General features: G+C 42.5%; 1 protein-coding gene across 1 annotated transcript; it reads left to right on the forward strand.

The window, feature by feature from the left end:
• The first annotated feature begins 4,481 nt into the window (after positions 1-4,481).
• LOC121867543 (gamma-interferon-inducible lysosomal thiol reductase-like) lies at positions 4,482-12,595 on the forward strand. Its single transcript, XM_042367547.1, has 5 exons — positions 4,482-4,583; positions 7,636-7,791; positions 8,619-8,789; positions 8,900-9,046; positions 11,757-12,595. The coding sequence occupies exons 1-5, from the start codon at positions 4,545-4,547 to the stop codon at positions 11,928-11,930; spliced, it is 687 nt and encodes a 228-aa protein (XP_042223481.1). The 5' UTR covers positions 4,482-4,544; the 3' UTR covers positions 11,931-12,595.
• The last annotated feature ends 1,075 nt before the right edge of the window (positions 12,596-13,670 follow it).

Genomic DNA, 13,670 nt, shown 5'->3' on the forward strand with positions numbered 1-13,670 from the left:
TCAAGTAACCCATTATTTAAATTGTTGTGGAACTCGGCAACCTCGGATCTCGTTGTCAGGTCAATCTCAACCGTCATGTCTCCGGATAGGGTGAGGTCGCCCTCTGTGGGTACATTGAGTGAGGTCACCTCATGTGAGGCCATGTAGTTCACCCCCATGAGTGATACCCCCTCTCTCAACTGCCTCTTCAAACTATCAAAGTTTGCCCTTCTGAAATCTGGGACTTTAATGGAATTTTCCTTACAGCTGTCCTGAAAATCTAACTGGAATCTAATTTCTTTGTGATTGCTGTTTGCAAGTTCGTTCCCTACCTCGACATTATTAATGAGGTTTTCTCTGTTCGACAGAACTAAATCGAGAATTTTATCACCCCGGGTGGGTTCAGTTATATGTTGACTTAGGAAACAGTCCTGGATGGTTTCAAGAAAATCCTCTGATTTTGAGTTACCCGTAAGGTCAGTCCAATCTATTTGGCTAAAGTTAAAGTCGCCTACTATACAGACTTTGCTATGTATGGAGGCCCTGCGCATTTCTTCCCAAATAAGGCGCTCATTAACTCTATCAAGATTAGAAGGTCTATATATTATGCTGATTCTATCCAAATTGTTTCTGTATTCTGCTCAGTTTTGATTTCCTTATTTTTTTCGCATTTTAGATTATCCCTGACATAAATTGCTACTCCGCCTCCTTTCCTAATCTGCCTGTCGGTATGGAATAATTTTTAACCTGCAATTTGATATTCGACAGGTAACTCATGTGAGTCTAGGTTTATCCATGTTTCAGTGAATGCTATTATATCGATTTTTTCGATACATACCAAGGCCCTAATATCATTCATTTTGCTTCTCATACTTCTACTGTTTGCGTAGTAGACATTTAAGTTGTGTTCTGAGTCCTCTCTCTGTCGCGTTTAAGTTTTAATTCCCTGCCTAATTTAGTTTTGTCATAATTCCTAGGTTTGGTGTAGTTAGTTGTGGGAAAATCTTTCAGGTGATCCCGGTTTCAGGTGTTCAATACAACGAATGTTTACAGCAACAGCGGATTACCTGAAGATTAGGGGCCCCAACATCACCTAAACTAACCTATAATAGCATTATTAGGGTATTTATTCATTTAGTGAAATAAGCTGTGGGGACTTATCTTCAGGTAGTAGGTAGATAGGCAGCTACCAAACAGGGAGGTACTACAGCCTGGGAAGATATTGGAAGCATAATGTGTTGTCTAATGGTAGACCCTGCTGCCATATGGCATCACGAAAATTGTGACCAAGTCCCAGGTTGCTGATCTGACTTTCTGCCTCATTTACACACAATTACAATTGCATGGTCTCAATTGCTTCTCTTAACAATGACAACACAACATACATATATTGTTTCTCACTCTTCATCTTTTTTTTTTTCATTATTATTATTATTATTATTATTATTATTATTATTATTATTGTTATTATTATTATTATTATTATTATTATTATTATTATTATTATTACATTTTCGCCCCTCAGGCCCCGATGTGGGTCAGTGACCTATGCCCGGGTGGGCTAATCCCCGTAAAAAAAAAAGTGATCCCAACAGCTCATAAAGTATATTCATCCTTCAAAAACAGAAACTGATGCAGAAAGGAAAATTAGAAGCAATTATTTTATGTTTAATATAAGAATAAAGATTGATGAAGCTAATAAACTTTAAGTTACAGCAGGACTTACACCTAACCTAACCTACCACCACAGCTTGGGCTGGTAGACTGTTTCTCAGGTCTGCCACTACCACCACAGCTTGGGCTGATAGACTGTTTCTCAGGTTTGCCACTACCACCACAGCTTGGGCTGATAGACGGTTTCTCAGGTCTGCCAGCCTCTGTGTGAAGAAATATTCCCATATATTCGTTCTGTATGATAACTTAACGAGCTTGTAGTTATGTCCTCTCGTGTTGGTGGTGCGGGACATCATTAAGGATATTGAATGTTTCATTGAGATCTGCCCTAACGCTATGATAGTAGTGGTAGCTGTGGTTCAACCTGTGTCATTAAATAATTCAGATATGCAGTTCAGCGCGTAATTGTATGAAACATTTTAAGATTAAACTATGAACAGAAATGTATTTTGTAGCTTAACCTACCGCAAATAGCATTAGGACTCTTAAACTTCAGGTAAAATAACTTGGGGTGACTAATCTCCTGGTAAGGCAAGGACTTGACATTTTTCCTTGTAACTATTTTCATAGAGATTTTATTTATATTTTTTAAGTCACAATAGTTTTGTAAAGGATAAATAAAAATAACCAACAGTATAAAACAAAACGATAAATATCACATCAATCAGTGGTGAAGGTAACAGGTGGGATGTTATCTCAGAGGGTGGAATAGCAAAGGAACTTCAGTTAGACTCAACACGTCAATGGTGGGAGATAATGACGTGTTGTTTGGGGGAAATATTAATAATGTATGAGGCTCATTGCTGACATAAATATTTTTTATCATTACTGGAGTGTCTAAGGCATGGATATGTGTAAAACAGTTTATTTATATAGGGTGATTCAGCAAAGAGTGCATATAATTGGAGGATGAAATCTTTGGATAATTCTAAACCACAATGACTCTATGGTAAAATGTCAGATTCTGCAGAGTTTCCGTGTTACAAAACGTTTAAGATGTGGTATTAATGAGAGTGAATTTGATGTGAAACTCCCCTCCCCCCTGTAACTGCCTTTATCTCTTTCGTTCACACTGTCCCTGTCTCATTGCACCTGTGGCAGCCATCTGTATCACGCTGTACTGCTGTACATAAGACATCTGTGAATAAATGATTACAAAAACCTCCGTTGTGGGTCGTTTGACCTGTGCCCGAGTGGGCTAATTCCCGTAAAAAAAAAAAAATTGAAGAATCTCCCTCTCCCAACCCACTCCACTTGAAGAAACTCCCTCCCCCAGCCCACTCTACCTGAAGAATATCCCCTCTCCCCCCCTTCAACACCATCTAGGATGGCTATTCTTTAGGTGAGCCATAAATACTGTACCCTCTTCCCACACACACCGTGAGGTCGATTCCCATCTCACTCGGGGAAGTCCTCAGTACCTGGCACATCGGTCGCTGAGAGATTAAAGTGTTGTAAAGTATTCCCAGGGACTATCTATCGTATCTCTTGCCTCGTTACCACACGTGAGAAAACTGACATCAGGTGCTGTAGGTTGTACCTCAGTTCGTTGGCTGCCCTTCTCACCTTGCCTTCCTCACTTCATCTTCACACCTCATCCTTCCTCATATTATCTTCCTCACATTACGTCATTGATATGTTAGGACGCACCTTCTATCTTATTACACAGATAATTTTTTTCCCCATATAAAGAACAAATATCATAGTTACAGTTTATTATTTTCCATTTTATTTCTTATTTTTCATTTTCTTTTTTCTCGATTTTTTTGTATTATATTTCCACTCTTTTATTTTCCTTTTTCTTTTTTTCTTTTCATAATAAAACCTAAGGCATGGGTAGACTTACTTGGTGTAGGTTTCAACATAAGAATAGCATGAAGGGGAAATGCCGAAGTGGTTATACGTTAAGACCAACATAATAGGTATTCCAGCACCCATATTATTGCTATGTCCAGTACCCCGAGGTTAAGTGTGGCCGGGCCAGGGATACCAACAGTACACAAGACAACCTTACCGGAAATAAAATAATTGATGCCCTTATTGGCTAGTCTTGGTTGAATTGTCTTACTCTTTATCATTGTTTGTATACCTGCGCCATCCAGGTACTGTTTGCTATAAGGTATCTCTACGGAGGGGTCCGATTAATTTCAAAATGACCACCGCGAATTCTGTTGTCTCGGTAGGGTTATCAAAATTCTTCGTCTTGTGTCATATTGCCTCGCACATAATACTTTTTTGGAGCGAACGTTACATTGGTTATATACATGCACGGTTTATATACAATACCCCCAAAAAGTATCGTTAAATTTTCCGTCGCTACAATTTGAAACACTAGATGAAATTCTTTGATGATCCCCAGTGCTTCATCATAAGTTGGTACTCCAGCTCGCCATATCAACAACAGTTAGAGATAGGGGTAGGAATAGGGGAGGGAGTCGTCCTTGTATGGTATACTATGTACATTCAATATAACAAGAAACTCATGAAGCTATATTAATCGTTCGAAAATGTATAAATTCATTCATGCTCAATGGTCGCGGATGTAGAACTACCAGCCGATCCGAAACAGGTCGAGTTACATTGCTCGGAAAAAACTCGAATCACATCGACCCCCATCGCGAACGACACTTTCTTGGGGTACTATACATTCTGAACCGCATACCTGCATTGTTTATGTACTTGCTGAACCAATTGTAAACTTATATGACGATCTTACTAGACACACACATACAGGTAAGTACAGACACAGTACAACCAACAAACAGGTTGAAGATATTCTAAGTGGGGGTATCGGGGAGTACCTGGGTGAGGGTAGGGTAGGGTGCGGGGGGAAGGCACTATAAGAACCCCCAAGCAGGCCATCACAAACCAGTCTGCCACAAGACGACAACATGCGAGCATCATTCCTCCTCCTCGCCTTCCTGGCCTCGGTAATTAACATCTAATATTAATTCTTATATTCTATTCGAAGAAAAGTTCGCAAAACGGAATTTGTTGGATGAGAATTCAAGTGAAACAAAATTTTATACTGCTCATCCAATTTTCGAAAAAAAATGTACCCAAAACATCTTGTATATATCAGTTTTCTTGTTTGGGGCTCAGAGTTTTGTTTTATAAATTTTGGATCATAATTTGATTGATTTTGTGAATGAGTGAATAACTGATGGACGACTGAACGATACGGTAGAGCCTGGCAGTACAGGTGTCTCCAAAGATCCTTTTTTTTGTTTTACTTTGAGGGAATATCTGCTGATTTTTTTTACGTGTGCACAAGGGCCATACAAAGGTAGTACCAGGGTCATGCAAAGGTACTTGTACCAAGGTAGTGCCAGGACAACACCTTGGTCGTACCAGAGCTACACCTTGGTCGAGCCAGGTCCATAAAAGGGTAGTAGTACCAGGGCCACACCAAGGTCATACAAGGGCCACACCAGAGTCGTACTGGGGCCACACAAGGGTATTAGGAGTATCAAGATCATACCGGGGCAACTACCTGGTCGTGCCAGGGCCATACAAGGGTAGTAGTACCAGGGCCACACTGGAGCCAGGATCAGCTGACGTGTTGGGTCGACGCGTCACCTCTGTTCATGGTAAGACACAAGACCAACACACATAACAACATTAACGTCATAAAACCTTAATATAAGCATCGTCATGACTGCTTCCCTCTCAACAACTATCATCTTAACTCAATTAAAAAAATTAGTTTGTCCTTTTTTCTTATATATATTTCACCTAATATAGCAGCAAGTGTAGTATTTGTTACTGCTTCTCTCCTGCAGTGGGTCCTAAACTGGGGGGGGATGGTACAGGAGGGAGGAGGGGTGAGGCAATGTAATGTGAAATACAATTTTTTTTTATATAAAAGAAAAGTTTTAATAAAATGACGCAAAAAAAATTATTTCATGGTATATTTTTCAGTCATTCCCTTATGCACGAGGTACATGGATAAAATAATTACAAGTTAGTTGATCTTAAAATATATCTAAAGACGAGTACAAGGTGTATATTTGATTGGTAAAAAACAAAATAGTGACGTTAAGTGAAAAGGTTTGGGAACTACTGCGTCTACATCATCAGTTTACATACTTTACAACAATGACGTCATCACAGCTCACGTAACATACGAAAGCAAACTAGTTACTTTTTGGTCGACTAATCCTCAGTGCGGTGTTCGAGTGGATAAAACACTCCCCTTGTGTTCCTTGTGTCTGTGGTTTAATCCCCAGGCACTCTCAGTCCACCCAGCTGTAAACGGGTACCTAAATTTACAACTTGGAGAAGTGTACCAGAGGCTTTAGTATACAGTGTGTTGTAGCCGATGGGACCCACTCACCCTACTCAGTGCAGTACTTGTTTAACTCATTGATACACACAACAAGTTACTCGTTGCCCATATTAAGCCTCACAAGCTGTGGGCCTTACGGATAAACAAACTTTATTGCATCACCTGAAAAATCTCCACTCCAGCTTATTTCACCTGAAGATTAACCACCCTAACACTATAGGGGGGGGGGTGAGGTAAGGTTTGGTTTATGTTAGGTTATGTTTGGTTTATGTTAGGTTAGGTTTGGTTTAGGTTAGGTTAGATTAGATTATGTTAGGTTAGGTTTGGTTTAGGTTAGGTTAGATATGGTTTATGTTAGGTTTACGATAAGGTGGTTAATCTTTAGGTGAAAATTAATAAGCTGGGGTGGTGATTCTTCAGGTGTTATAGATGGTAATAAGAAGTATAGATGTATAGAAAATATTGCTAATATAAGGAAGCTGCCATATATTTATTTTAGATGTTCAGGGATGGTGAATTATGTCAGTATGTATCAGTGTCCAGAGATACATGTCAGTGTCTGTATGAAGGTGTGTTAATGTTTATAACAATATTTTTCACTTTATACTTCAATGCATCACTGTTTACATCAATATATATCACTGTTTATAGCAATATGTATCAGTCCAGACCAACCACCACCACCACCACCACCACCACCACCTTTTTTCTCCACCATCACCACCACCACCCCCTCACCACCTCCTCCTCCTCCACCACCACTCTCTTCTCCACCACCACCACCCTCACCACCTCCTCCTCCTCCACCACCACTTTCACCACCACCAACCACCACACCCACCCACCTCCCTCCACCACCACCACACCACCACCTTCTCCACTCACCACCACCCCACCACCCACCACCCACCACCACCACCACCTCCTTCTCCACCATCACCACCCTCACCACCACCACCACCACCACCCACCACCTCCTTCACTACCACCACCACCACCACCACCACCACCTCACCACCATCACCACCTCACCACCACCACCACCACCACCCCTCCCACCCCTCCACCCCTCCACCACCACCACCACCACCACACCCACCACACCACCACCTCCTTCTCCCACCACCACACCACCACCACCACCACCACCACCACCACCTCCTCTCCACCACCACCACCACCACCACCACCACCACCACCACCACCACCACACCACCTCCTCCACCACCACCTCCCACCACCACCACCAACCACCACCACCACCACCACCACCACCACCACCACCACCACCACCACCACCACCACCACCACCACCACCACCACCACCACCCCTTCCACCACCACCACCACCACCACCTCCTCTCCACACCACCACCACCACACCACCACCACCACCACCTTCCCCCACCACCACCACCACCACCACCACCACCACCACCACCACCTCCTTCTCCACTACCACCACCACCTCCTTCTCCCACTACCCACACCACCACCACCCCACCACCACACCACCACCACCACCACCACCACCACCACCACCACCACCTCACCACCACCACCACCTCCTTCTCCACCACTACCACCACCACCACCCACCACCACCACCACCACCACCACCACCTCCTCACCACCACCACCACCTTATCCTCCTCCACCACCATCACTACCACCACCTCATCTCCTCTCCACAGGCGCTGGCCCAGGATGCGCCGCCAGTCAAGATCGATCTGTACTACGAGACGCTCTGCCCTTATAGCATAGAGTTCGTGGTGGACCAACTCTACCCAACCTGGACCATTCTGAAGGACATTATGGAGGTGGAGATGTTCCCCTTCGGTAACGCCCACGTGAGTAGTGACGCTATATTTTGGAGTAAAGTTCAAACGCAATGATCGTGACTGATTCACTGGTATATTCACTCCAGTTAAAATGTTCGAATCTCCGTAGTGTTATTTAGGCGATAGAGAAGTAATATTTTTGTTATAATTTTACGTTTTGTTTTTTATATATCCTGTCAATCATGACTTAATATCGGGTATAATTTATTAATCGGCTTAAAAACGCAATGTAAATAATCCCTAGTTATCATTCACATTTTTTCTTCTTGGACAATCTACGACGTACGCGGTATTGTAGATTACTATGAAACCTTGGATTTTTTTTCTCTAGGATGAACGGTCTCGCTACCTACTTCATAAATATAAAATCATTGGATACGACCTTTAGTATGCCACATCTGGACTTGTAGTTGGATGACGTGAAGATTAGAGACCCCAGCTTATTTTATCTGGTGATGGAATACCCTAACACTAACCTACCCTAACCTAACTTAACCTAACACTAACCTAACCCAACCTAACACTATCCTAACCTAACCTAACCTAACACTATCCTAACCTAACCTAACCTAACCTAACATTAACCTGACGTAACCTAACCTAACACTATCCTAACCTAACCTAACCTAACCTAACCTAACATAACACTAAGCTGACGTAACATAACATAACCCCTCACCAGGTAGCGTTAATTAAGATGTTTATTAACCAAGTAAAATAACCTGTGAAGGAGTACGTGGCTAATCTTCAGGTGATCTTTATAATTAATATTTCCGTGTCGAGTGTTTGTTTATTTGTTTGTTTATGTTTATTATTTATTCGTGTTTGTTTATCAGTACAAGCAGGATGGAGAGGGCTGGTCCTTCACCTGTCAACACGGGAATGGGGAGTGTCGCGCTAACATGATCCACGCCTGCGCCAAGGACCACTTCAAGGATATCAACATTGAGATGGAGTTCGTTAATTGTCTCCTTTCCTCTGACTATCCTCCTAATGCTGGAGCCACAGTGAGTACCTAACCTAAACTAACCTAACCATATCTGATTAGTATATTAAACCTTTGCCTAGTTATCTTACAGTATGCGGCACAGATACACATTACAATCTTATCTTACAGTGCGCGGCGCAGGTGGGGCAGGACTGGGCACCAATAGACGCTTGTGTCAACTCTGTGGAAGGAGAGAACCTACTGCATGAAGTGGCCGTGGAACAGGAGAAGCTTAAACCCGCTCTCTACTACGTCCCGTGGATCCTGGTGAACGACGTGAGTCCTGGGGAGAGAGAGTGGGAGGGTACTTGGGAGAGAGGAGGGTACTTGGGAGAGAGGAGGGTACTTGAGGGGAGAGGGGAGGGTACTTGAGGGGAGAGGAGAGGGTACTTGAGGGGAGAGGAGGATACTTGAGGGGAGACTTGAGGGAGAGTGAGGGGAGAGGGGGGGTAGAGGGAGAGGGAGGTACTTGAGGAGAGGGAGGAAGTTGGGGAGAAGTCTGGATTGGAGGATAGGGGAGGGTACTTGGGGAGAGGATTAACATTAGGGGAGAGGGTAAGGTATTTGAGGGAGAGGGGAGGGTACTTGGGGAGAGGGGAGGGTACTTGGGGAGAAGATTAACACTTAGGGGGGAGGGTCACAGGTGGTGTTGGGTGTAACCACAATAAGGGCAACACGAGACCAGGGCTCAAGACAGTAACTCACTTTTACAACACTAGGTAACACTTGGCAACACTAGGCAACACTAGGTAACACTTGGCAACACTAGGTAACACTTGGCAACACTAGGCAACACTAGGTAACACTTGGCAACACTAGGTAACACTTGGCAACACTAGGCAACACTAGGCAACACTAAGTAACACTAGGTAACACTTGGCAATACTAGGTAACACTAGGTAATACTTGGCAACACTAGGTAACACTTGGCAATACTAGGTAACACTAGGTAACACTTGGCAACACTAGGTAACACTTGGTAACACGTGGTAACACTTGGCAACACTAGGTAACACTTGGCAACACTTGGCAACACTAAGTAGCACTAGGTAATACTAGGTAACACTAGGTAACACTTGGTAACACTAGGTAACACTTGGAAACATTAGGTAGCACTTGGCAACACTAGGTAACACTTGGCAACATTAAGTAACACTAGGTAATTCTAGGTAACACTTGGTAACACTTGACAACACTTGGTAACACTTGGCAACACTTGGTAACATTTGGCAACATTTGGTAATACTGGGTAACGCTTAGCAACACTTCGTAATACTAGGTAACACTAGGTAACACTAGGTAACACTTGGCAACACTTCGTAATACTAGGTAACACTAGGTAACACTTAACAACACTAGGTAACACTTAGCAACACTTGGTAACACTAGGTAACACTTGGCAACACTTGGCAACACTTGGTAATACTAGGTAACACTAGGTAACACTTAGCAACACTAGGTAACACTAGGTAACACTTGGTAACACTTGGCAACACTTGGTAATATTAGGTAACACTAGGTAACACTTGGCAACACTTGGTAATACTAAATAACACAAGGTAACACTTGGCAACATTTGGTACTACTAAATAACACTAGTTAACACTTGGCAACACTAGGTAACATTAGGGAGCACTAGGTAACACTTGGCAACACTTGGCACCACTAGGTAACACTTAGTAACACTTGGCAACACTAGGTAACACTTTGTAACACTAGGTAACATTTGGCAACACTTGGTAACGGTAGGCAACACTAGGTAACACTTGGCAACACTAGGTAACACTTGGTAACACTAGGAAACACTTGGTAACACTAAGTAACACTAGGTAACACTTGAAACCACTAGGTAACACTTAGCAACACTAGGTAACACTTGGTAACACTAGGTAACACTTGGTTACACGAGGTAACACTTGGCAAAACTAGGTAACACTTGGTAACACTAGGTAACACTTGGCAACACTAGGTAACATTTGGTAACACTTGGCAACACTTGGCAACTCTAGTAATAGATATTTAAAAAAGTACTAAATAATGTTGATTTTAGTTGTGAATGATGAAGAGTTGACATGATTATTTGTAATGTGTTGGCCTTGAAGACTCGCTCTTAATGTCTCCTGAACACTATACACATCACTCTAAAATAACATCGTATTACCCCATAACCCCTGATAAGTCCCGCTACGAACACACAAACACCATCAACTCCTTGCTAGCTCAATAAATTATCTTCGTATGATAGAAATTACACGCCGGAAATCAGTCGATAGATGTAATTTCAATCATCCTAATCCCTGCATCAGTAGTTAATATGTGTGTGTGTGTTTTACGGGATATATCAATCGACAATGCATTATTCGGTGTTGCCTACATGTTTACGTACACACACACACACACACACACACACACACACACACACACACACACACACACACAGACACTCACACACGCTGGCTATATAAGTACGATCATAAGGACATAAGAATGGAGGAAACTGCACCGGGCCTATTGGCCCATACTAGGCAGTCCCGTTTACACCCAACCCCTATGGCTCATATATCCATCCAACCTATGTTTGAAGCTATCCAGCGTATTTGAATCAATGATGATGTTTGGTAACTTGTTCCACTCATCCACTACTCTAATATCTGGTTTCTCTGTTTACATCTCCTAGACTAAGTACTTTACATTTTACCACATTAAATTTCATTTGCCATTTTTCAGACCATGCGAGAAATTGGCTTAGATGTTCTTGTAGTTTTGCGGAGTTCTTGTCAGATTTAATTACACGCCCATTTTAGTATCGTCAGAAAATTTACTTATGTTGCTGTGTACGCCGATATCTATGTCGTTTATGTATATAATAAATAGTAATATTCCAAGTACTGAGCCTTGGGGAACTCCACCAGTGAAGTTACCAATCAACAACCTTAGTCATTCATTAAACCTTATTTTATACGATTTCCTCCTCTTCTCCGGACAGGTACTTGACGGGGACGGTGAGAGCCAAGACAACCTGAAGAAGGTGGTGTGTGACAATTACACTGGAACCAAACCCGAAGCCTGTAACTCCCCTGCACCCCCCGCACAACGTCCTACTACCAACAAGAAGTCCATATCCCCACGCATGGCTATACGTCTGGCTAACAGGTCCTAAGAAGGTTTAGTTACGTGTATATCCCAAGCACAGTACAGTACAGGGTATGTGGTGTTGTGGGAGCTTCGTTCTGTTCCCTCCTTCACCATCCAACACCATCACCACCGTCATCTTCATCACCTGTGTTTTGGTGAGGTCTACTAAAATGCCTTTCAACATCTGGCTATAAGTGTTTCCAAGTATTTAAACACATCACTATCTGGCTATAAGTGTTACCAAGTATTTAACACCCTCACCATCTGGCTGTAAGTGTTACCAAGTATTTAACACCCTCGCCATCTGGCTGTAAGTGTTACCAAGTACTAAAACACTTTCCACCTTCTGCTTATGAGTGTTACCAAGTATTTAACACCCTCATGATCTGGCTATAAGTGTTACCAAGATACTTGACACCTACACCATGTGCCTTGAGGAGTTACCACAACATCTGGCAGTAATCAGTCACCAAATACCACACACCAACACCTGGTCTTAAGTAATCACCATGTACCTGCTAATCACCTCCAACACCTGGGTCACAGTGCTACATTTTGCCATGAACCTCGACCCGTGCCAGCGCCATTGTCATCATGATTGTCGCCATATGACGACAACAAATGTCAGGCTGGGAGGTACAGTATTATGTGGTATAACTTCACCTGTCCAATAAAGGCAGCATTATCATATTCTTGTAACTCTTTTCTATTCCAGTCCATTCAAGGTAACACGGAGGAACACTTTCTCCCTGCATAAATGATTTTGTCAATGATCGTGTAGATATGCTGGGTTTTTTTTCCCATAAGTTGTATACAATCCTTCTAGCGCCTCACACCCCCATACAGCCGTCAGCAGGCGAGCTAGAGGGAAAAAAGTACAGTAATGAAATCGATTTTCGGCAACACACTGCTTCAAGATATGTTATTTGTTATGTTTCATGGGTCGTGTGGATACAGCCGACATTATACTCGGCCGCTTCACCCCATTGCTCCAGTAAAAATTTAAGCCAAAGCTGTATAATTGTCATGAGATTTCACCTCGCCCCACAATCTTGTCATTAATCAATAAGCTTCCCATTTTTTCTTGAGTTCCCCTCCACGAATACTAGAAGATACAACTTCCTTCCTCGTAGATGCACAAATGTTCGTTTAGTAAAATCGTAAAACTAGTTCACATTGGTTCATTAAATAAGTCGCTCAAAAAACTAACTTCAAAAAATTGTGTTGAGAAAATGTAACACAACGGACGAAGGATTTTGACAACCCTACTGAGACAACAGGAGTCGCAGTGTTCATTCATCGATCACCCCAAGTAGAGATAGTTTTTTTGAGTGACTGTACACAAACAGCGTAGGTAAACAAAAGATATGGCAAACAGTAAGTAAATTCAGATCACGTAAAGATTAGGCACCAAATGATGAAACATCCTAATGCTAACATACCCTAACCTAACCTCCCCCAGGTAACATTGGGGTGTTTTACCAGCAGGTGAAATAAGCTAGGGTGATTAATCTTCAGGTCATTGGCCAATTCAATCAAGGAGAGACCAGGAAAACTGTTTAAAAGCTTATATAAAATATTCAATGGGGTCCATTCCAACAATCTCGGCGGAACACGCGATCTTATCACTTCTTTGTTTCGTTATGACCAGTGCCTGATGATCATGTTGACCTGACTTATCCTTTACCACGGTCAGTGATTGGTGATAAGAGATAGGGCATTGTCTCTCGTCATTATTCTTATCTAACCTCAGGTATTCCCTGTC

Source organism: Homarus americanus, unplaced genomic scaffold, assembly GCF_018991925.1.
Source record: "Homarus americanus isolate GMGI-L3 unplaced genomic scaffold, GMGI_Hamer_2.0 scaffold23598, whole genome shotgun sequence".
NCBI lineage: Eukaryota > Metazoa > Arthropoda > Malacostraca > Decapoda > Nephropidae > Homarus > Homarus americanus.